This window comes from Lottia gigantea, assembly GCF_000327385.1.
Source record: "Lottia gigantea unplaced genomic scaffold LOTGIsca_25, whole genome shotgun sequence".
In the NCBI taxonomy this organism is placed as follows: domain Eukaryota; kingdom Metazoa; phylum Mollusca; class Gastropoda; family Lottiidae; genus Lottia; species Lottia gigantea.
The window spans coordinates 1,266,621-1,292,991 of NW_008708752.1; the positions used below are offsets into that span (position 1 = coordinate 1,266,621).

Below are 26,371 nucleotides of genomic sequence, written 5' to 3' on the forward strand. Positions count from 1 at the left end.
AATGAAAATATCATTTTGCCACCTAGATAGAGATGCTTTACAGATGGCATTTGCAAGTGTAAAATGTTGAAGGAAAGTGATATGTATAATGTTTAAGGTTTTTTTTTTTTTACAATCGGCATTTATGCTACAGAGAATAAATATATCATTCAAGGGAATAAACGTTAGGAATTGTTAAAGGGATAACATGCTTATGAAAAATACAACAATATTAATAAAAAATGGTACAGCGAAACATAGCAGAGCTATTGGTCTCTGATATCTTCATATTTTCTATTCGATTTGGATATTATTTGTTGAAAGGATTTTCTGCCGTTGATTTGGGTGTTCAATATGTGTACATGTAAATAGTCTTCAGAAATACTAGTCAACTACAACAATAATTCCTTCAAAAACTAGGAATTTTTCTTTCTTTTTCAATAAATATCTTTTTTATTGCTGAGTCTCAAGAAAAGACGAGTCGTCTTTTTTACTTTCTAACTGGATAATAATGCACACATGGATTTGAAGGCTCACATTAAGACAAGAGTACTGATTAGCTTAGCTAAAAAAATCCTGTTTCTGAGACTAAACAGATGGCCAATCTGTTCCTTTCAAGAGTAATTATCCATTTGTATCTTGACCATCGGTCTGAACCGGATCCGTGAATCCGTGCATTTCTGATGAACCACATTTAGCCTCTATCATCTAGTCTTTGTCTTCGTTCAGCTATTCTCGTCTAAAACGGACGTATGGGCGTAAAAGACAACCGCATTTTGAATCGCAACCTTAACCATCGAGCCAATATTTGAATCCCCTGTCTCATGTTTGGCTTTGCACTTTGCACTGCCAGTTATCTGGTTCGTATGAAATCCATTTCTAGTGGTAGATTGTTCTATCTGGATAACTTCTGGTTATAACTGAATAAGTTTATTTACCAGTGCGAAAGCAACTAAAAGTTATTGGGATTGATAAAACCGAATTACTTTTGCAGTGCGAAGTTGCAAATATGAAACGAATTATTATCCTGAAAAGCCAATTCTTATGAAAACTGTTAAAAAATTGCTTAGTTATCTTGAAATATAACCTCTCACGATGAAAATTGTTCTCATTTGAACAAAATTGATATACATGTATATTTCAAGGACAAAAATGTTGATCGCAAATTCCGAATTCGGAAAAAAAGGTTACCACTTGACCCTATAGAACATGCCTAATTGCTCTATAATGATCAATATGAGTCAATAAACAAAGAAGAGTGTGTATACATGTATAATGTGCCTTTATAGTATAATTCTCTTATTCTTACATTAGTATTTTATGTAAGAAAGATCAAAACAATTGTGGCATATATGCTTTAATGGTTCTCCCAGTCCTATATATAGTTTCTTTACTGAAAATATAATGATTATTATTTCCTATTGATTTTATACTGAGAGTATATTGACATTATAATGGTAGTATAAAGAGATATTTCAATATTTTCTAATCTAAACATGTTAATATATTTACTCTTGCCGGAAATTAAATCTTAATAAATCTTCTAAATGAAAGTTTAATACAAAGATTTTTGGTTTGCTCTCGAACTTACGTAATTACTATTATCGCTACGGTTGTATACTGGTCGAATTAAACAGTTGTATCGGCAGATAGGTTGGTATAATTCTGTAAAATTCGTAAAATTGACAATATGACCTTTCACCCTCAAAAATGGTGTCTACGCATGATGAGATATTAAAATCGTTGAAAATAAGATCTTTTTAACAATTTTTACTTGTCCAATAACGACTTTCCGGAGTTTTTTTGGAATGTTCTTTTGTAATGCTTAAGTTAAACTTCCCAGTCGCGGTTACTGTCAGAGGTTCTTTATAGATTAAAAATCCAACGACCGATTCGTCTGTAATTTAATGAGATGTTAAGGAGACAATAACCAGTGTTATTACAATTAGAATTAACTGCGAGTCAATAATGCTTTGGATATCTAGATAGCTCTCCGTCGAAATTTGAGCCTTCAAATCATTGGGTGTCCAGAATTATCCACGTTGGAAAGTTAGAAAGGTGTATCGTCTTTTCTTGAGACACTGCCATATATAGAAAATACATCTGTAGAAATGGGGAAAATAAATTCCGAGTATGTGATATTTTTGAAAGAATTATACGATTTTTGTATAGATATAGTAGTTCTGAAGACTATTTACATATGTTTAAGACCAAAATCAACCCCTGAAAATGGCGCATCTGTACCTTTAAACTCTATTTGAATCACAAAAAGAAAATTGAAAGGGGTACATATCTTTAAATTTCTACAACGTTATACTTTCTATCAGCTGGCATCTCTTAAAATTCACTTTAAACATGTATATGAAATGCATAGAATTGAGTACAAAATACATTTCTCCAAGTAATGTACTGTTTTGTGGAAGACGGGGATTTTATTTTGACTAGTCAATCAGACCGCGAGGAAATATTTCAATCGGGAAGTTTTCTTAAAAGTCTCAGTTAGTGAGCGCGTTTGCGCATAAGCAGTCAAATTGAACACGGCATCGCATCAAGACCATTTCTTTCTTACGATCGTTGTTCTTTTTGAACTGGAATAAAAATCGATCGAAAGTCATTGTATTTTATCTTTTTGTGGCATTACCTGAATTATTCAGATTTATTATAAGATCAGTCAATATAATATATTGCCTTCGATTCCGACTTCATTTGAGTTTCATCTCGAGCACTCAAGAATGTTCGCATGGGAAGGGTTGATAGCTTTTTTATGTCTTGCATTGACATGTGTATATGGAACTTCTGAAAAAGGTAAGGCATTATTGGAAAAGGCACTTTTTGGAAGTGATATTTTTTTTAACCAGGTCTGAAGTGATTTTTTGAAAGAGGTAAGAGTTTTGTGACGTAGTGTCGATGAATTATCTGCAACAGCCCAGAGTTTCAGGATGTGATCTTAAAGAATTATCTGAAACAGGAAAGGGTTTCATGATGTGCCGTTAATTAAATATTTGAAACAGGTAAGAGTTTTATGATTTTCATGAAATATCTGAAACAATTATAAGTCGAATGACGTGATGATTATGAATTATCTAAAACAGGTTAGAGTTTTACGACCCGATTTTTATGAATTAACTGAAATAAGAGTTTTATGACGTGGTGTTCATAAAATATCTGAAACAAGTTTGAGTTTTATGACGTGATGTTTATGAAATATCTGAAACAAGTGTGAGTTTTATGACGTGATGTTTATGAAATATCTGAAACAAGTGTGAGTTTTATGACGTGATGTTTATGAACTATCTGAAACAAGTGTGAGTTTTATGACGTGATGTTTATGAAATATCTGAAACAAGTATGAGTTTTATGACATGATGTTTATGAACTATCTGAAACAAGTAAGAGTTTTTTTTCTGTGATGTTTATGAACTCTTTGAAACAGATAAGAGATTTATGATGTGATGTTTATGAATAATCTGAAACAAGTATGAGTTTTTTGACTTGATGCAAAATTTTCTAGAAGTGATATTCATTAAAGGGACAGATGCGCCTTTTTTTTTACCAATCAGACTTTAGTCTTAGAAACGGGAATTTTCTGGCTAAGCCGATTGGTAAAAGTGTTCACAGCTCACCGTCGAAATTTGAGCCTTCAATTCTCGGGTGTCAAGAATTACCCGCGTTTGAAAGTTAAAAAGACGAGTCGTTGAGACACTTCCATGTATTGAAAAGGCATATATGAAATAAATTACTCGTTTAAAATATGTTTGAAGGAATTATGCGATTTTCGTACCTTTCCAGTACCTCTGAAGACTATTTACATATATTCAAAACTCAAATGAACTCCCCCCTCCAAATATCGCATACGTCTCTTTAAGGAATTTCTAAAACAGGAAGGCTCATTGTCCTTATCGATATTGATGTTTATTAAATTTTTGGCACTGGCCTCTTGTTTTAGAAATTGATGTCTATGAAAATAAGGGTATTTAATATTTAATCATCACAGTCACCATCAGCATCAGCATCAGCATCTCCCATCTAGAACCTGATCATAAGCGTTCGTCATCATCTACATCATCCTGATTATAACTATATCAACATCATTAGCATGTTCAGCATCACCTTTACTGCTGTAACAAAGTTTTATTCTAATCTAGACTGGTTTAACCAGTCCCTATGGTAGTTGAGCCAGTGTTCTAATCATGAATTTCAATATCTAGTTTTCTCTTGGGAATGGTTTTCAGAATGTTCTGATCCGAGACCAAGTCCAAATACTTACAGAATGGCAAACAAATCATCGTTCCACCACAGAGGTGAAATTAAATATGGATGTTTTATGAATCACATACAAACTGGTGGATCTAACTCATTGGTCTGCAGTCAAGGAATCTTTTCAAACACTCCTCTTCAGTGCAAACGTTAGTCATTTAATATTTCTCTGGATTTTCTTTAGGGAATCTTGAAGCCCAAGCAGAGAAGTCATGGCTCAATGCTGACTGGAATTCCAAGACATTTACTCGAAATGAAGTCGATGAAGTGGACACCATGAATATTTCTAGTTGTACAAGTTATAGCATTTCGGTCTCTATGTCAAAAAGTAGTTATAAGTCAAGATATCTCGGCCCTATAATCGAATAGTTCAAAAACGATGAAAAAAATCTATATGAAATGGAACAGTCAATTTTTAATTACTGAAAATATATATGCAAATAATGAATCTCGTGATTTGGTTTCACATACTTAATACATGTATACGGCATGTTGACACAATTGCAATTTCTTTAGTCAGTACGCCTAAGTCCGTGAGGTCAACAATTTACTATTTCTTGGGGAATTTCAATCTTCGCATACAGATCCCATTCATGTCTTTCAGTAAACTGTGGAAATCCGAAAAAGATCCCTGGCGCAAAGTATGATTCCGCACCACAGCTGTTTCTACCCGGATCGACGGTGACCTATACATGTACATCAGACAATGCAACAATGAATGCGACGTGTGATGTTTCTCTAGGCGGTTGGCGGTACAGTGATTTTGATTGCCTCGGTGAGTATACTCTTTATTTTATATGGGTGAGGATTAGGTTTATATCCCCCAAGAGACATACTCCCGTCTTACGTCTAGCCCGTGGGGACAAACATAAACTATAATGAGACATAAACATTTGATTGGTTAAATCAGGTTAGGTCAAAAGGTTATTGGACGAATGTTCAAGAGGCCCGTCATTAGACCCTAACTGAAGTGTATATATTAAAAATAAAACGTAACAAAACAGAAAATTTGGTTCAATTTTAGACGGGGTTTGAATGTAACACAGCACGATATTTCGATGTACAATTTGTAAGCATACACACATGTATATGACAGATTATGTTATATGAGGACATATTATGTTGTGCTGTGATCAAGTACATGTGTATTAGATGGACAGATTATGTTGATATGATTATGTACATGACCACAAGTACTAATATTAAGGTAACAGAAATGGAAGCCAAAAATCAACTGCTAATTTGTTCATGTGCATGTTCAATTTCAGAGGAACTAATATGGGATGAAGAACCCACTTCAACATCTGATAATGACATAGATACGGTTTACACGTCTCCTCGGGCCAACTATCCATCATGGGCTAGGTACCAAAAATCTGAAAGTAATTCTACTATACATAAAGTTATCTTTATCATGAGACAGGAAGGTAGGTATTTTTATTTGGTGGTAATACAAGTTTGTATTAGATACCTTCCCTAATTTACATGAACGATACCGATAAGTAACGTCTCTTAGATATATTTTTGAATGAAAGTACTTAACTAGGCCATCTGAGTCAGTCGACATAAAAACCTTTGATACATCTGCCGAATTCAAATCACAAACAAAGTTTAGGTTGTTTAGACGAATTGTTTTTTTTATTGAATTGCAAGTTATCTATTTTAATTCCGAAAAGGAGTACATATAACTGAAGTTGTTCTCTATTGGCTTGTAAGTTGTACAGCAAAACTTTGGTCCCCTTAAAAAGCAACAGTTTTATTTCTAGCAAATTATAGCGTTTCTTACATCAACGTATCCATCGTTACGACAGACGAAGTCAATATTTTGTGCGGTACAATAAAAGATTCTTTCCATGATGTTAAAGAATATACTGTAGAATGCAAAGAACCTATCCAGGGCTATGGGATCAACATTACAGCAGAATTTGACACGGAATATTGGAATCTCGCGTATTTGATTTTATCTGAAGTCCATGTCTATGGGATAGATAATGAAGGTGAGCCTATATTTTTGTATAAATAATATTTTCTTCAATAACTGAAAGGGATCAGGAAACAGGCTTATTGCAGCCTATATCAGCCCTCCCCCAGCAGATGATGAGCCTATAGTGGCAGCTGCAGAACTTCGGATCGGTGGGAACCAACACCAATTATTTTTGAATCTTTTCATAAAGGGGTGGGGGTCATGAGAAAAAATGTGAAATAAAGAGCTCAAATCCTGCATTTTATGCAATTTGAAAAAAATGTATTCTTGAGCATTTAGGGGTGGGGCACCTATCATATAACATATTCCTCAACTACCCGTATCACTTTTCATTAGAATTGGACGTGTTTGTTAAGAATTAAGTGGTCAAGTATGATTAACCATATATTTTACAACACTTATAAGAAGCAATTGCCCACATTTACACACAATGAATACCAATAATACACCAAAAAAAAAACAAACTGTAAACATGTTTAATATTCTTTTGTTCCACATTGATTGCAATGTAATGCATGGAAATGTGTAGCGCTAATTCATACGAAAGTACGTGGAAATACATGTAACACACGCGAATGTTGTTCACTGCCAATTGAATCACTACTTTATCACATTTTAAGTCATTTTTAAATCTTTACAACGCATTTTGAAGGCTTAGTTGAAATATTTACTGAAATATTTATTGAGTCGAAATGGTGATTCAATCGGTAATAACTATGTGCATGTGTGTTATTTCCATATAAGAACCATACTTAATTTCATATGACAATAAGTTTGTTTTGAGCCACCTGAAATGTAGTTATAGTATCAAACATGTAGTGTAGCTGATTCTGTCTGTCTCACACAACCTCTCCATCACAAAGCCGTATGAGCATAAAATTCTAGGTGGTCATGGGAATCTGTCCTCAAACTTATTTTGTCATGGAACCGAAAAATAAATATATTGGCTGAAAATCAGTCTAGATCAAATTACACCCAACTTTCGTTTCGTTTTTTTAATTAGTTTTTATTTTTAGTGTAGCCACTCTGAAGTATAATTAGAAGTGGCCATACTAAGAATAAAAACTAATAAAAAAAACCGAAACGAAAGTTGGCTGAATTTTTTAAGAAGAAGACCTTGGTTGTCTTCAATGGAAATGGTGAACTACTGTCTGCCATATTATTCAAGCTTTTGGACAGTGAAAAAAGAATCAATTCATCTTTTTACAATGTTTTCAAGGAGACTACACTGATTGCGGTTCACCGCCAGTCCTGTATGGAGCCGAATCAGCCACCAATACTCTACAACGTGGAAATGTTGCTCACTATTATTGTCTGTATGATTTTAATTTCATCAATAAACGCAACAGTCCATCACAGTCTAGTTGCTTATCAAACAATACGTGGTCACAGCTGGACAATTTTTGTGGAATAGGTAATGAAATGTTACAGTGGCAGTAAGCACCAATTAACGGTATATCTTTTAAAAGAGTTGGATTCAATGATATATTGAATATATTTGAAAATAAGATAATTTTTGATAAGTTATAAACAGATCAAGCTCTAACTCTCTTAAAACCATAATATTAACTATATTAACAAAAACCCATAAATTGTTGAACACTTGGAGAAATCATTTTAATCACATTTTTGTTTTATGAAGCTGACACACACTCTCCATTGTACATTTTTTTTTTACAGATCAACAAAGTCCTCAGAAAAATTACCCTAAAGGTGAGTTAACAGATTCTAGGTTCCAACCACATTTGTAAAAACAATCCAGCTTAAAGGGATTGTAAAGAGGTTTTCTAGCCTTTTTATATATCAATCAGGTTATTTAACGCCCTGATTTGCACAAATATCATACAACTCTTCCATTCCGTTATAACTAAGCTATATTAGACGTAGTAAAGAGTTTTATAAGGCAAGGGTGAAGCAAAATGTGAATGAGTCGACAATTTTTAGTCAGAAATGCAGCCATCTTGTAAGGGAAGATAACATATATTTTATATTATTGTGGTCGGGTGTTAGGTTGGTTACGAATTCTCTTGCTGGAGCTGCGTCATTTCCGGTTAAATCTCTGTGGAATTGTAGGTACCACAGGCATCGGACGAGAATTGGAATGTCCCAAATAGAAGTCAAAGGTGTCCCGATACACATAAAAATGGCTATAGAAAAACTATTTTCCATCCATTTAAATTTAGGAAATTTGTAGCCTGAAATATATGGCACAACTCGTTCTTCGAACGAGATAATTCGGAGGGGCATCGGCACGTTTAAGGCCAGATATAAAATGTCCCTAAACAGGCCGATATCCCAACCGTATATCACATCCGAGGAACAGATATATATTGGTATGTCAATGTATTACACACATTTTTCATTTTACTTTATAGGTGTTGAATGCTTACTAGAGCCAACGGGAAAAGACTACATAGGAAAAATGAACTACACTATATCTGGTAAATCTTGTCTTACATGGTTTGGTCACCCAGACGTTGAAAAGTGGTCGTTTCCTGGCGATGTGTTAGATAGTGACAAATATTGCAGAAACCCGGAAGGAAATTTCCAAGAAAAACCATGGTGTTATGTCGATGACTATAACACAACCGAACATTGTCCACTGGTCGAATGCAGTAAGTTATATTTCATAGAAAGAATTCAAAATGGGATATTATCAATGACCTCCTTCTCACCGCCCCGCCTCCTTTTTACTTGATTTCGTGATTGAATTCCTGGCGATGTGTTAGATAGTGACAAATATTGCAGAAACCCGGAAGGAAATTTCCAAGAAAAACCATGGTGTTATGTCGATGACTATAACACAACCGAACATTGTCCACTGGTCGAATGCAGTAAGTTATATTTCATAGAAAGAATTCAAAATGGGATATTATCAATGACCTCCTTCTCACCGCCCCGCCTCCTTTTTACTTGATTTCGTGATTGAATTCTGTTAAAAACACAATTTGTCTATTTATCACTAATCATTGACATTGGCATAACTCGTTTCACCTGATGATTATGTATATCATTTGTAGCCCACATTATAACATCATATAAGGTTAAGTACCATAAATTATGTTCTTGGAGATATTTTATATCTATGCTATTTTCAGATATGATTTGTTCTATGTATGATGACGATTTCGAGTACATTGGTTATAAGAAGCATGACAAGGAAGGTGGTACTTGTTTGAACTGGCAAAGCGATACGGTTTCAGAGGAATTTTCATTGTTCATACCAGAAGCTTTTCCAGATAAGGAGAGAGACCATTCTTATTGTCGGAATCCAGGGAGATCGCAGAAAAGAGCTTGGTGCTTCAGTAAAAAAGATGATAAACTTGTACACAAATACTGCTCTATTCCACCTTGCGGTAAGTATTTTAATTTTACCGTACTAGAGGCAATTGCAATGGTTTGCTATCAGTCAAGAAAGTACCTCTAGACTACGCCTACCTCAAAGTTCTTGTAGATTAGTAGTTCAGGTCGACAGTGGAATAAATACAAAACACTCACATCGAAAAATAAATTGCCTACCAGCAACAGTGATCATTGGATGGTCGTGGATTCCAATCCAAGTTGACGACGATTCAGATGTCGTCATTTGATCTCTTTGACAATCCAGTTCGTAAATCCTGCTTTTCTGTACCAAGTGGGCTAATGAAGACGAAATATCCTTCAAAGGCGCTTTTATTGAGAATTCGAAAATGAGCACATTTCTTTATACCATTTCAAAGAGTCCATGTGGCTAACGGATTAAAAAGTTCCTAATAATATTACTTAGTATATCTATTTTTAGACTCGGTGGTTCCAGAAATTATTGACGTTGATGAAATGGAAGATTTGATGTATGAATGTGAGACCGTGTATTATTGGAGACCATATACATCAGATGCTGTCTTTGCATCCTCTTATTGGAATTTCACCCAAAAGTCTGTAAAATATCTTGGATGCAAGTCATATCGGTCACTACATTTCTTTATATCTAGAATATTCTCAAGCGGAGGTCAGGAAGTTGTTGAATCTCCATCTAAGTGGTACATGTTCACTTGTGGTAAGTGTAGTGGCAATGATGTATCATTCAAGTCAAAAAGCCACACAGATTTTCCAGTTAGAAATTTTTTTTAATCCTTCAGTTGAAAACTATTTGTAATTCTGCAGTTACAAACTATTTGCAATTCTTCAGTTAAAAACTTTTTTTTAAATTCTTCAGTTGGAATAATTCTTCAGTTGGAAACTATTTTTAATTCTTCAGTTAGTTACTATTTTTAATTCTTCAGTTGGAAACTATTTTTAATTCTTCAGTTAGTTACTATTTTTAATTCTTCAGTTGAAAACTATTTTAATTCTTCAGTTAGTTACTATTTTCAATTCTTCAGTTGGAAACTATTTTTAATTCTTCAGTTCGTTACTATTTCAAATACTTGAGTTCTTTAGTTGGAAACTGTTTTTGAATTCTAAATCTTATTTTAGTCGGATTGAGATGCCATACCAAAATCAGGTTCATACTGTGAAAAAAAGAAAGCCAAATCAATAAACTGTAATGTAGAACCAAAAGCGAAACTTGGTGCATATTGCCGTAATAAATTCAACAATTGAACTATAGATTGTGTCTTGTAAACTGCCAGCGGATATGGGTTGGAACAATATCCCGGACCGACTAACTGTGCCAACCGGAAGTAAACTTTGGGCATTACTTATATAATGGATTGATAAATTGATACACAAATATTCAGACAAAAATATTCAAAATAATATAAGATAATATTCGTTTTTCTTGTGAAAAAATAATTCCATTATTTGATACTACCGAATATTCTACATATAGGATAGAGTATCTTAGCATTGTCACATAGTGTAACATATCATAGCGAACGATTAATAATTTGTATGTTCATTTTCAGATGCTGCTGAGACAACAACAATTACAACCACAAATGACATAGATGTATCTACAACAACAACAACACGAACAACCTCGCTTGAAACCACAGAATCTGATAACATTTCAAGCAGCCAAAAACCCGAGACGACTACGGACAGTAACCTGCAAACAACTCCACTACCTACAAGGAGACCAAATCCTGAGAAGACTGAGTTAACAACCAATGGGTTACAAACAACCACAGACGATCAAAACACACAAGAAATTACTGTCAACAATACAACATACAGCACGATTGCAATTACGGACTATGACCGGCAAACAACTCCGTCACCTCCAAGCACGCAACAAAAGAGCGATGAAACAACCAGCAATGAAACCACTTTGACAACAACCATCTATAGTAATGCAACAACCTATAACGTTTATGAAACCACTTTGATAACAACCAATAACAACAACGAAACCACTTTGACAACAAACAATAACAGCAATAAAACTTCGTTAACAAGTAATACCAATGGAACAACTTCGCCAATAAGTTATGGCACTACTGACAGTAATAGAGTTAACTCAACAATCGATGGAACAACATCACCAAATTATTCCGCCAGCAGGGAATCTAGAAATCTATATAATACAACCGAAAGTAGCAAGTCGACAGATGTTTCCACAAGAATCACTACAGCGCCCCGATTTCAACATACTTGTCCATGCAGTTGTCAAAAAGACAAAACCATTGGAACTATAGAGAAGGAAATGAAAAAAGTACAAAAGGAGCTGACTGTTGAAAAGTCGACACTTTCGACAACTATACGAAAACAAACGAGTGCCGTTGATAATCGACCATCTGCTGTCTCTATGGGGTATCTTGGTATTATTCTACTCGCTGTTACGTTTGTTTTGATAATTTTGCCCGATGTTTTGGGCCTTCTGCGATACGTAACTAACTACCTTAAAAATAGACAGCTCATTTCAGCTCACTGATTTTCTCAATTATTCGCTGTTTTCGCTTTGCTTAATTTCAGCAATCAATATCACTTTTAATATTGGAAATCTTATGCTGGGTTCGTCTACTATAAAACAAAGAACTAAGGAAATGCTTATAGAGGTCTTAGATTAATCTGTTAACAACCTGTGAAGTCGGATGAGTTGAGTTTGAACATAATATGCATTATATTTGCTTCTAACATTGTCCATAAAAAGTTACAACATAGTCTGCCTCTATTCCAGCCCCTTTTGACAGTAGTCGGCTGAAGTAGAGTCTGAATAAATAGGCCCGTTAAATGAGGATTTTCCTCACATCCGAAGATGCGTTGAGAAAATGATAGCATGACGGAACTACAAAAATATATCTAGGTTTTGCAGATGCGAGGTATCTAAATAGGTTAAAAACCCGCACCTGTTGATATTCGGTCTAAATTCCAACATTAATATTATTACTAGCTCATGTTAACTCTTCTTGTAGAATATGATATTTACTTCCAAATATAGCTTGCTAATCTATCTGCAAGCCACGTTTAATTATTTCGCCAGCTATAAAGGTTGCTTAAAGGTATGAAAAACTTGTGATTATAAAATGCAAATTATTTATTGCACATATTTAATAATAAATAATGGACAATAAGCACATGATTAAATCAAGATATATTAGGATTTTTTTGAAAAAATATATTATACATGTACATGAACAACACAAAGAGCTGAATATTTTAAGCTTAAACAATAACTTTCAGCTCAATCCTTCAGATACATTCGTCTATATACTTTAACAACAGTTGACCAGCATATATTTAGATTTTTTAATGCCCGAACATTTTTGAAAGAATCGAGCAGAACCCCGACTAACAAATCAATCCAGTTGGCAACTGTACGATTTATTCCAAATATGAATAATATATATATATATAAATAAATCTTGGAATGTCATAAATAATAAATTGAATAAAGTGAATAATTAAAAAAATGAATAAAATGAAATGAAGCTATGTATATGGCAAGCATAGAGATAATATTAAAATACAATGTCAATTATTTAATATATGTCAGTACTATTAAAGGGATTGTAAAGAGAATTTTTTAAATAGCTTTATCACACAAGCCCTTCATGATTAGTGACGTCATCAAACTCTTAGTTTAAGGGAAATTGAAGGATCCACATACGTCTGATTGAAAATTGGAATGGTGCAAATGAATGCATTTTTTCACCTTCAGGTGTATACTTCTATAAACATTTCAGCGAACTTTCCCAACAGTTCACAACTATCTCATACCAAGGCAGGTATTTTTACTTGTTTCGTTTCATTATGTCACAAATTTACCGAAAATTAGGCTTCTGAATTTCCTAGACGAGCCATAGCATTTGGATCTGAAGATTTTCCAAATTTGATTCTGATTGCGACAATATAAGACGGATGGGGTTGATTAGCACGCCTGTTTTACTATCCAAAATACAATATTAGGCCTATCCTAAATTTCAGTTTCCAGATCTTCAACCAATGCGTATTCCAATAACTGGGGGAAGCTGGATTGCTCTTTCCCAGTAGAGAACCGGGCAATAATCTTCACTTCCGACGCTTTCGTAACCATAATGTAACCTTCCCAGGTAAAGCCAATCTTGCGTTTGAGATGATGCCATGTGTCACCTATGACCACAAACACCTCGACCGCAGAAGGAACGTCCAATTTGAAACTACATCTTTTGTTCACCATGAGATCGCCAGAGATCGGTTCGTGTAATGTACACCGCTGCCATTTATGGAAGGTTTTGGGAAAGGCTGCTGTAGTAGGACTTGGCTCTTGGCAAATGACCAAATATCTAAAAGCACATTCTAAATTATGAGTACCACCAGTATTGTCCTCATCAGCGGCAAACAATGAAAAAATATAAAAACCTTCTTTTGGACAACGTACTAAATAATTGGCGGTTTTGTCACTCCGAGATCTTAAGAAGACGTATCTGTCTATGTCTTCGACAGATTCGTCATTAACGTCATAATATTGAAACGTGTGAGTCACTTTCACGTCTTTGATCATTTTGAAGTTAATGTCCAGATAGTCACTGTTACACACTATTAGAGGGTCTATTCCACCATCTGTACTGATGCCTAATTTCTCCATAACAGGTGTTGGACCATAGAACGGTACTGGTGGATACGGTGGGGAAGCGGTACCAGAGATTTGGGTGCAGTGAATCAAGAAACTACAAGCACTTTCAAGACATTCGGAATGCCAATAATCCCCCGAATACACACTAAAATAATAAAATCCTGGCTTGGGCAATGACACTGTAAATATAGCATCATTTTTGATAATTCTTAATAAAGTTCGACCTTCCATTTGTCTTGAATCCCCAACGGATTTGTCCAAAGGTTCCAACAGAGATCCAAATCCGAGAATTTTTGGCATTATTAGACGGATTTCAGCCATGCCAGTGTCTGTAGTGATGGTGGCACCGTAGTTAGAATAAAATCTTAATCCGTAATTAAAGAATGGGGATTTAACTACTGGAAGATTTAAGAATTCAGAAAATGGCAGGGGAATGTCTAAAAGTTGCCAGGAAGGTTCGTCAGGATAATGTTGATAGATATAGTCTTCAGGATCGGTAAGGAAGTAGAACTCGTCATATTTATGGAAGAGTTGAGGAAGGTCATCGCGATGACCTGTCACGTGTCTAGCTGCCCAGGTACAGTTAATGAGTCTCCAACTACCATCAATATTAACAGCTGTCCACGAATTTCGGAATGAATTTCCTTCCATGCGCATGCCTGGTTTATATCCTGCACCTTTTGAGTAACCAAGAATGATTTCACAATGGAGACCTGCATAGCTGAAAAGGAAGATCAATATCAATAATGAAAATAAGCAGTATATAGTTTTTAACCGATCGCATGTACATGTAATACTGAATTATGTGAACTCTTCAAAATGGGTGGCGAGATAACGGATAGTTTCCTCAGAAGTTCCAAAATGAGATCATTCTACTGTCTCGATAGCAACTTCTAGGATTGGTTTTGTAGACTCTAGTAAAAGAAAGCCGATTTGACTCTACCAGTCGATGAGATGCATCATATTGATTCTAACTAATTGTTCCGAATGATTTTATTGCTGTAGTCAGTTTCTCGTTTTTCTACTTTTCAAATAACCTCGGACAGTGTTTTCATTGAGACTTGTCTCGATACTTAATAATACTAATTCTACGTACCAACATAGCTTTTTAAACAAATGATGATAAGTTTCTTTGCCACTTTTAACTCCCTTTAACAAAGTAGAGGTGGCATTAGGATGAACGATCTCGTTCACTGTGTTTTTATTTAAATCTTTAGCTATAACCCATCTGAATATCACTCTACAATGGAAAAATATTGAAATTTTAAAAGCCAGAATATGCAGATTTCGCACCATCAGAAGATACGAATGATTGGGAAAGATCAATGGAAAAAAGTGACGTCATAAAACGTGGAATTGCAGAAATCACAGATGTCCGATCGAAAATTGGAATTGTGCGAATTGATGATATCAGTGTCCCCAATAAACATGAAAAATTTAAAAAACCTCTTTACATCCTTTGTAGTGCAATTAGGATTCATGATGTCGACACACAACACCATGAAGAGTGCAATGTAAGAATTATTGTATCAACAGCAACACACTCTGTTTAAGATACTCTGATAATACGCTTAAAATAATGTTTAAAATTTGGTAACGTATTTAGAATCTAATAACGAATTTGATACTTACCGGACCTTTTCCAATTCAGTATTACAATCTTTAATCAAATCTCTAATAAGTTCAGTGTAAGTATTGTAATTCTTGCTGCAGAGCTGAAAATAACAAGTAAATACAATACCATGTTACTTTAGAAGTTAGTTTTCTGATGAGTTATCTCCCTTTGTCAATAAAATTCATTCAGATCCCTGAGTTGTTTCCGTTAAAAGTTTTGTCTTTATACAACAACAAGATTCTGTCAGATAAATGTGGTGCTTGTGACAAAACTTATACAGGAACAAGCAAGATTGTGGTTTTGCTCTTAATATCAAGAGTGCTAGTTTATCAATTATTTCGATCTCAGATTTCCGCATAAATGTAAAATATACTCACAGCTACTGCTCTTTTATCGATGGCTTCAAAATGAGCTGGTGTCTTATAGAGATAGGATTTCTTATTTTCTGGTGGTATTACAGGTGGTTTCATAGAATGGTCGTGGATATCAGCTTTACCACTCTCTCGCTCCTGAAACATGAGAAGAAACTGGTCAAGATACCTTCGTTAGGAAGAAGCAGTTGTAACAACATTTTCCAGTCGATCAAGTTCAATCTGAACTAATTGTGCCACTTTTCATAAAGGAAATCCCATCACTGCTATCTTCACCCTATGAGACCAGTTTTGCCAGAGAGGTAGAAGGTAAGATATAATAGTGTATAATCGCTAGGGCAGGACAAAACCCTATGTGAAAATACCAAGAAAGCATAGACATTTAACACCGTTACTGCTTTTATTTAGATGGACAAAATACAGAATGTGTCCTATAATAGGATGGTCCCATACGAATATCCAGTTACCCACCTTTTCGGCAATAAGTGCCATCATTTCTAGACAATGTCTATCTAACATCTTGGTTGTTCTAGCCTTTTCCTCTGTTGCAGTTCTATCTGTGACGGTCCTCAAACGTTCATCTCGTAATCGTTTAAAATGGTCGTCTATTCGGTCTTTTTCAAATGCCTAAGAAGATCAGAAGACTTTAAGCATCTCTTTAGAGGAATTTTGGGGCTTTATCATGATACAAGCCTAATTTGAGCAGTTGATCGGTTGGTATGTAGTAATCAGCTTAAAATCAAAGTTCGATTTGAAACGAATTAAGGAAGGATTTCTAATATCAATAAATGGAGTGATAAATAGAAACCATGGAAAGGAATATAATCTGCATTTTAAGCAGACTGTTTAAATATTCATCAAAAGAGACATTCAGATTGCCACTCATCTTCACAATGTCAAGCTATTACGAATTTTGTACTTATGCCTTGACTGCAATAGCCACTATTTTTGTATCAAGTAAATGCAGCGAATTGGTTGGAATATACGTTCGCAAACACAGCCGATCAAGGTCCTCGACAGAAAGTCTGTAAAATATAAGTCATAATGTTCGCTGTCTTTCTATCAAGGGCTCTGATTGGCTGTATCCACTGTCGTACAATCCAATAAAATCCGCGATACAAGAAATGTGGCTATTGTAATAAAGGTATAAGACGAAGTTCGTAATAGCTTGACATTATGGATATGGTAGCCACTTTGTTAAACGTTTCTGTGGAACTTCAGAATTTCTTACCAAGCTCCTATTGCTTCCATGAATCGACATTTGATCCATGCTGGCCATCAGATCGGCGGAAGCTCGTCCTCGTTCCATATCAATAGTGTCATCTAATCTTCTCATCTCTTTCTCTCGTTCTTCTACCAGAAATCTTTGTAGCCGCTCTTCTTCTTCACGGTGTCGCTGTTCCAAGAATGACTGAGCTTCAAAAACTCCCATATCCTCAAAGTCCTGCAATATTGAGTTAGTCTGTGTCCAGACAAGACCAAATCGAAATGGATGAAATGAAAATGAAAATGAAAATGAAAAATGAAAAATGAAAAATGAAATGAACAGATAATGAATGAAATAATAACGAAAATAATGAATGAAATGATAATGAATGAAAAAAATGTAACTGAATGGGATACAAATGGGCATATGCATGACCAAAATTAAATGGAAATAAATGAAATTAAATGAGATGAAAATAAATGAAATTAATTAAATAGAAATAAAAAAAATTGGCATTAATGAAATTTAACTTTGTGTTTAAATTAATTTGCAATCCGTATAAAATTCTAATCGATTACAAATTAAACTATAGGGACAGAAATGAAACAATGCATACCCTATAACTTTGTAGAATCGGTCTGGGATGGTCAAACGATTTCATACTTCCATAACTCATATTATGGGATAGATTAGTACTAAAATCAAGAGCCTGGGAAGACTGGGTTATCCAGGCACTGGTATCCATGGTACTCCGAGGAGTAACACTGGCAATACTAGATCCAGGACTGTAGCTCTGATTATTAGGGCTGTGTCCAGGAGAATTTCTATGGGGAGGTGCTGGTAGTCCTCTCTGAGTAGGTCTTCCATTGATCTGAAATGGATAAATCAAAATATCAGGTGGCTTTCTACTTTTTGGATGATGGAACTTAACCCTGTTTTGTGCAAGATTCTTAAATGATTTGGCGTGTTTTGTCTGCTTTGGGTGAATTTCGGGTGTATTTTGTTTTGCTGCTGAGGATTATGTGCGGGCGTGTTGTTGCTGCCCTAGAGTGTGATTTTCAGGTGTATTATGTCTTGCTGCATTACATGATTTTCGGGTGTATTTTGATTTGCTGCTGAGGGTTATGTGCGGGCGTGTTGTTGCCCTGTGTGATTTTCAGGTGTAGTATGTCTATCTGATTTAGGTAACTTTCGGATGGGTTATGTTGTAGCTGTTTTGGGCGATTTTTTGGATGTTTTAAATTTAATATTTGTGTGATTTACGGGGGTGTTGTGTTTTGCTACATTAGGTGGTTTTGAGGTGAATTGTGTTTTTCTGTTATGAGTGATTTTCTGGTGTGTTTTTTTTTCCTTTTTTTTTCGCTGCTGTAGGTCTTGGGTGATTTTGAGATGAATTATGTTTTGCTACTGGTGATATTTTCGGGGTCTGATTTCGTTTGTATTTTGTTTGATGCTAAGTATATGATCACAAACAGTCTACAAAAGTTAGGTAGACCCCGAGATAAAACATGTAAACGGTAATTTAATTAGTGACTATTAATTATAAAAAAGTTAATTAATGAGATCGTGATATGAATGAATTACACGTATTAGATTGAAATTGTGAAGATGATGATGCAGCTGCTCATAGCCCTTGCTTCATCAGTGTTAGTCCTTCGTTCAATTCATAGCGTTCATTTCACGCAATGGATAGGCGTGCCATCTTACATAAGGTAACAAAAACACAACCAGTGTAAAGAGGTTGAAATCGATGAAAGACGCTTCACATGGCTCTTGATAATAGCTGGGTGATATGGTATGCCTGAATGATCAGCTACCCTGAACATGTATACTAAATATTACGACATTATCATAATCCGGTACGAATTTTACGACTTTATCTGATAATGAATGTCGTTATAAGAAAAATAAATCTCTTCTAAGCTTTTCAATTTGCGCACATAAAAATATCACCATTATTTTCAGTACATGAACTATTTTGATATCTACCTGATTAGGCATGTAGATCTATATTATTATGCATATTATGATGATGCTATGACTAATACTTGTTAAGGCTATATTGCAACATATCAGCATAGGATTTTGTATAAAATGTAATATCAATTTTTCCAATGACCAAGCAAACTTAAGATGATATCATAATCTGATTAGGCTATCAGCATTAAGGAATATTATTTTTGTCAATTGTCTCGATATGTTTTTCAAAAAGATGTTTTTTTTCATGTGGATTATGGAACATAAAATTCAATTCTTTATATTACTCCTTGTTGTTTGTGATGTTCTTTTTTTTTTACTATGGAACATAAATCAAAAATAGATATTGCTTTTTGATGTTTTTGTGTTTGTGGTTTATGGGACACGAAATCAATTCTGGTTATCATATCGCACTCGCTGATGCTAAACATTAGGTTGTAGTTGTCGGTCTACTGCACTAATGGAAGGTTCAAGTAAAGTTTTTTTATGTATAAACTTTTTGAAAAATGTAAACAAATCCGTTTAACACAAACTAAACAACAATACGTGATAGTAAACAACTTCATTTCATTACCTTGATACATTGAAACTCTGTTAAGGTTATGTGAAACAGTTTGAGTGATATAATTTTAAACAAATCAGGCTACAATTACAGATTTGTATTTCGCAAAGTGCTGATATTTCTGTAAGCCGTTTATATTCGATAAATTTATCAATTCCCATTTTAAATGATGACCAAAAAATTAAAATTTTTGAGTCTTTGATCATTAGTGGATTTACCCAATGTCAAAACTTTATAACAGAATCCCTCTATAATTCATTAAACTTATTATTAAGTTATTTTGAAACATACTTAGAAGCGTGTTTCAAGAATTATTTAGTTTAATTGATATATTGTTAAGATTCTATTCTTTAGTCATGGTACCTGGTAAGTCTAACTGATGAATATATACACTTGTTGACCAAGTTTGAGATTTTAAATTGTATGGTAGTATCCTTTTAAGAGTCAACACATATAAGTCCAATGCTTTACCAAAAAATGCTTTCATCTTTGCCAGTGTCATTGATTTTAGTTAATTTTAGTTTGTACCTTTGTGTTCGTTTATTTAAACTTGTGTGTGACTATAAAAAATCTAATTTAAATATAATTCAAGTATAGTGTACTAAATTTATTGACTGTAAGAAAGTACCCGATTTCTCTCATAACTTCATTATGTGACCTGTTATTAAACCATATCTCTGACCTATTTACCTTAAAATCTAGGTCGTTTATTAATAAGTTACCTTAGTAAGTCAATATTTCAGGTGAAACATCGTCATATTGTTTACTTGCTTTTATCTACTACAATCCCGTATGCTATAAGTCTTGACCAAATCTTTAACCAGATGAATAAAATGTCTCCTTCGGCAGTTGGAAATCGAATATAGCTGACGACTTTCGCGATCTTGGCACAGTGTCCCTCGTTACTATTTCACGACGGTGTCCGTCTTCATTAGCCCAATTATGCTTTTAATGAAGAATTACTTTTTTTATGATCGTCGAGAAAATAGCAGATAAAATATTCAGCTCTAAGTGTCAGATGAGCTTTTTTAAAGTAGGCCGACTGAACTTTGTCTCACTACATTTTACAGGTAGAATATATTCTCTTTTAATGTGGTGTTTTCATCTTTGGACTCATAGTACGTGCAGAACAGTCAGTTTCATTGAGTACGAAATCGATTGATATGGTCATTTGTGATCATTATTATCACTTTATGTTGAAGGTTAATAAAGCTTACGAAACACCAACGCGCCCTATGAAAGCAAGTTCGTGAAAAAAATAATACAAATTTACTATGCCATATTATGAGGCAAACAATAAACTGTTATGTGAGGTTCAGAGTTCAGATCTATGATTATAAAAGGGACTCAATGTTAAAAGTGTTTTTCCCACACTATTACTGAATTAGTCGATTTCTATTCAAACTATTTGATCTGTTATAAAAACTTAATTCAATAGAAATAAGTAGAGATATGGTGTGAAGTGACCCTTTAACACTTGTCGTCATATTAAATAGTACTAAAAACCGAAATAATACGACCTAAAGGTTACCATGTGCCTAATCGGTTTGTCTTCATAAATTTGAGGAAAATAAAATAAAATTAGAATATACAAATAATCATTCAAGCTCTCACAAAATATTCATAGCCAAAACTCCTCGATTTTTTCCAGATCATCAGTGTCATTTACAAATAGGTAAAGGATTGTGAGGAAAATAGCGCTTTCAGTGCCACCGGACCTCTGCGCTACGACCATGTTTGAAACTAACTATTAATTCCCACCTCAGCGTGAGAGAATATTCTAAATCAACTCATTGAAAATTGCAGATATCCATTTCGACCTGACAAAATTAAATTTGCATTTAACCCCTAATTGTTTACCCTTAAACCAATATTTAGCTTTGGGGCGCTACTTGTTATAACAACCAAATGACAATAAGCAGTTAACCCTCTTTCGTTGACCATTGTCCAAAGTGACAAATTGGACATAACTGACCGTCTAAGGTCAACAATACGTGATGTACTGTTAACCACAAATATGCGGATACAGTATACACTTCATCTGAAAGCCTTGAGTATTTGGTATCTAAATAATTATTGCATATTATTCGATCATAGAATTCCTTTTGTCAGGATACTTCAGTCTTTGATTTATTCAAAACTAGCCTCTTTTCGTTTCGAGAAAAGAATAGGATCAACCTTTTCCAAAAATTGAGAGAATCTAAGGTGTATAGATCAGGCTCTGGAAGACACTAAGAATTTCTAGAAAGTTTTCTGTTGGCGCCGGTTCAAATCCAAACCGGTGTCTCATAGGTTAAATTTCCTCTCATTTATTAAAATTTTTCATGAGGTCTTCGCAGTGAAAACCTCACAGTTAAAGATTTCACTAAAACAGCTAACAACACTTAGTATATCATTGAATGGGGACGAAATCCCAAGAGTATGAAAACAAATTCCACATCTTCCTGGTGCCAAGGCTACCCAGAACCCTTCAGCTGCAATGTGAGGAAACCTTTCAATCAACAACAGAACTGTAACATGAAAAGAATGTGCTTTTCACGAAATTAAAGAAACACGTTTTACAAAATAGCATACAAGTCGAACAGGATATAATCTGTGATAAGTAGTACAGGTATACATAACATTCTTTAAATTGTTAACATTTGACCGAGAGTATAGTTGATAGATATTGTCCAGTGGATTACAGGAAGTAATCTATAATCTTGTGGTCAGTTGTAACAGATGTTGACCGGTATAATACCCTAGTCCAGGCTGTGATCCATAGTGGTCAGATTGGCTTAAGGCGGGTTGACCTTTTTAGATCATAGATAAAGAAAAGGTTAATATTCAGTTTTTACAATATTGATAACATGTTCAATTCAAAATAATTCTGAATTTTATTTTTATATCTCCCTACCTATATAAAATGACACTTTGTTAATATGAATATTTAGTCACAGGGGGACTGAATACGTTGTCGGTTAGACACGGAATACGGCTCAAAATTATTTCAGTTGACACGAACGTATGCTGCAGGCGGTGCATGGTAAAGTTGGAAATCAAAAAAAGAGTAAGCTAATGCCGCAAGAAAAAATTCCCCCCATTGCATGACGTTGCTTGTCTTAATTAACCCATAAGGGCAGAAAAGTAGGACAAACTCCATTTGTATCATTTTATTTTTATGTCGTGAATGACAAAATTTTGACAGCCTTATTGGTATGACACAAGGATGTCCTCTTTCACCATGGCTGTTCATGTTTTGTACAAAAGAATAACTGACTATACTCAACCCGCTTATTTAGATAAAAATACACGTACAAACAAGATTATAATCAAAATCTACATTGGTTGTTTGAAACGAAAACCTGTTGGTGGTATATCTTGCATTAAACGATGAATCATAATAAAATAAAACCTTGGCCTATATAGCTAACAATCGCTGCATTGCGTCCACCCCTCCCATTGAAAATTTTGTACTGCTCCTGACAGTTATGTACATAAACATGCAATAAAACAAAAACGTATTCAATGGTTGTTACAATACAAAATCCAGGTTTCTCGATCTATCAACAAAAACAATTTTAAAGTTTTTTCACTGGTATAGGACTATAGATTTGTAACCTTTGGAGAGGAACAAACTTTCCATTATCTTCCCAATTGGGCTATATTCACCCGTGGAGTTTCAACGATAATTAGTTTGGATAGCTTCCCGGAAGACGGAATTTTATAGGTTTTCTAGACTTTTGCGATATACCATCCGCTATCTAATCTGTAGTTCCTGTTATTTGGCTTCAACAATATTTGAGATAATAACGCCATAATCTGATCAAGAATTTCATGAATTATGGGAACCATAGACGTTGAAACCGGAAATTGTAATGGTACCACTGGTACACAAAGAAAGGAAACCTGATTAGAATTCGCGTAAATATATTACATGACAATATCAGGCCTGTAGACTTGATTGTTCGGAGGGCCAAGTAATATATCGGGAGGGACAATGGTGTAAGGTGGTTATAGTTGCAGTATTTGTTTAGGGAGACTATCCATTTTTGTTAAAAAAGGGGGGGGGGGGGGGTGTGTGCTTGGTGATATATTTTACTATTGTGTTCTTATATATGAAAAGATTATGACATCAACTGCATGTACTATTACTACTACTACTACTACTACTACTACTACTAGTCAAATTGTATTATCGTTTTGCAGAAAGCTCAGATTTTCTAATACATGTTTTGCAATATGTGTAAGCTTAGGATAATATATAAAATATGATATGATATCTAATACTGTAATTACTATCAGCTCAAATTGTGTAATCAGTAATATATTCCAGAGTAAACTCAGATTCTTTTATATAGCAATATCTGTGTGATATACTTTTCTGTTGTGTTCTTATAAATAACATAAAGTTATTGCGCAAGAAACATAGCATATTTATTGATTATGAGTAACTTCAACAAGTTGATCATTATTAACTTAATATACCACAAAGACAATATGACATCATTCGAAAGGTTCTTCTTGCATGAGACAATTCTAGAGTCATAGGCATTATAAGGGTTCATTCCAGTGATCTGTTTTGAATTTTTTGCACATTTTCAGCATTTCAGCAAGTTGGATGAAAACCGGAAGTGTAAATATAAAAATGATAACTTACCGGAACAATATATTTGTCATTGTTATTATTAGGAGTTGTGACGTCATGGGTGATATTCAATTGTTTGGTTTTATTGCCTGTGATTTCACCTATTGATTTCCCCACGTGAGTTTTACAATATACCTCATTGTCCTTCCCTCCATTCCTTGGATTGCGATGATATGTTTTCGCAGACAATGGTAATCCACATATTCGACACCGAAAACACTGCTTATGGAACAATAAATCCTCAATTTCTATCTGTTCTTTTGAGGGCACTCTCTTGTGGCAACGAAAACATGGGTCGATGTCATCTGGAATAGCTTGTCGCTCAAATTTATACTCATACAAAGTCGCTCTTTCGTAAGTGAATTGATATTTATACGATTTATCTTCGCCTTCACTTTCGTAAATTTGAATTTTTGAATCATCGGGTGGGGAATCGGTAGACATTATTAAAATCCAATGTAACTGAAACGCATATAATAGTTCGTAAACACAACTCGTAATCCGAATAACTGTTTAGATCGTAATCCGTATTAAATTCAGCCTTTGAAATATGATATCCGCTGGATAATCAAAATAGTTCATCACTGAAATAATGTCACTTCATAATCCAAATACGGTGAGAATAGCTGATATTTGTATACGACGATGGGAGAGGTTGGTTTGTTGTGCAGATTGACCTTATTTTTACATTCCTCGCGTCACGTGGCCCTTACTCGGTATATCTAACGGTAAGATGAGCTCTTACCTGTAAAGGTAGGCTACATTAGAGGTAAATTTCACCTAATTAGCTTACGCTTGATTGTATTTGAAGAGATCTTTTTCGATGAGTTGTCATCGTCGCCATCGATATCTTTATGGTTGAACTAATGTCATAAACGTTTGATTGAATATTCGTGATTAGCTGTGTATGTGACTAATATTGTATTGATTGAAGTTGACAGACGATCTCACCTGTCTCGAACACAGTGGAAGGGAGGTAATCCATATTAGCTGATAGAATCAGACCATCTTTGTTTAATTTCTTTGTCTTGCAGGTGTTCAGGCTGACACAAAAGAATATTGACTCTTGGAACAACATGGCATTGTGGGATAATTCCATCTGATATGCACAATGCATCTTTACTTTGTCAAAGTTATGTCTCTCACTTGAAGCAATGGTGTTTCTGGTTAGAAGTGTTCGAGTGGACTCCCCTCTGGGGTGGTAGTGGTGGTAGGGGCGGTAAAGGGTTTAAAAGTCACTCAATTTTAATAAGACATCCAAGGGTGGGTTATAAATCTAAAATGTTAGCCAATGAACCTCTTTCTGTTGCATATCTTGATTCTACATAGAGGTGGATCAGAGTAAACAAACGCGATCACCCAGACACTCTGTAGACACTAATGGACTGGATATCGGCTTAAGCTTGTGTGGGATTACGGACACTACAAATGAGTTGTATAAGTTTAGAGACTGATCGTAATTTGCCTGCTGCCAGAAAGCACTGACCTCGGAATAACGGGATGATGTTGAGCAACTTACTGCACCTCACCATCCTCTTGCGTCCATGTACTCAAATTTGAGTTCAATGGACATGGTCATTATTATCACAACCATTATTAGAAGCATCATAAGGAGCAGATTATCATCAGAAGCTAGAAGCACGATTGAGATGGGTCAACGGGGCACAATTGCAATATTTAGATCAATGCTGGCTCATAGAATTGGATTGGATGTTGGATAGCTGATACGATAGTTTATAAGAAACCACTATCACTTAAAAAATCTTTTTTATTTATTCAGAATACATAGTGATTGGCCTTAATATGTCTCTCGGGTA

The 26,371-nt window shown here is 34.6% G+C and overlaps 2 protein-coding genes across 2 annotated transcripts; one reads left to right on the forward strand and one right to left on the reverse strand.

Annotated features, from left to right (window-relative positions):
* Positions 1–4,950: 4,950 nt before the first annotated feature.
* On the forward strand, positions 4,951–12,074 carry LOTGIDRAFT_160520 (hypothetical protein; the record flags this gene model as incomplete). The annotated part of the gene is made up of 9 exons (XM_009055645.1): positions 4,951–5,011; positions 5,505–5,663; positions 6,102–6,233; positions 7,440–7,634; positions 7,901–7,933; positions 8,596–8,835; positions 9,319–9,576; positions 10,002–10,256; positions 11,107–12,074. 9 exons carry the CDS (start codon positions 4,951–4,953, stop codon positions 12,072–12,074), a joined length of 2,301 nt encoding a protein of 766 aa, XP_009053893.1.
* Positions 12,075–14,531: 2,457 nt separating this feature from the next.
* On the reverse strand, positions 14,532–15,491 carry LOTGIDRAFT_116904 (hypothetical protein; the record flags this gene model as incomplete). Its single annotated transcript, XM_009055646.1, has 2 exons — positions 14,532–14,916; positions 15,292–15,491. Coding segments are annotated over 2 exons (585 nt in total), but the record flags the coding sequence as incomplete, so codon positions are not given.
* Positions 15,492–26,371: the final 10,880 nt, after the last annotated feature.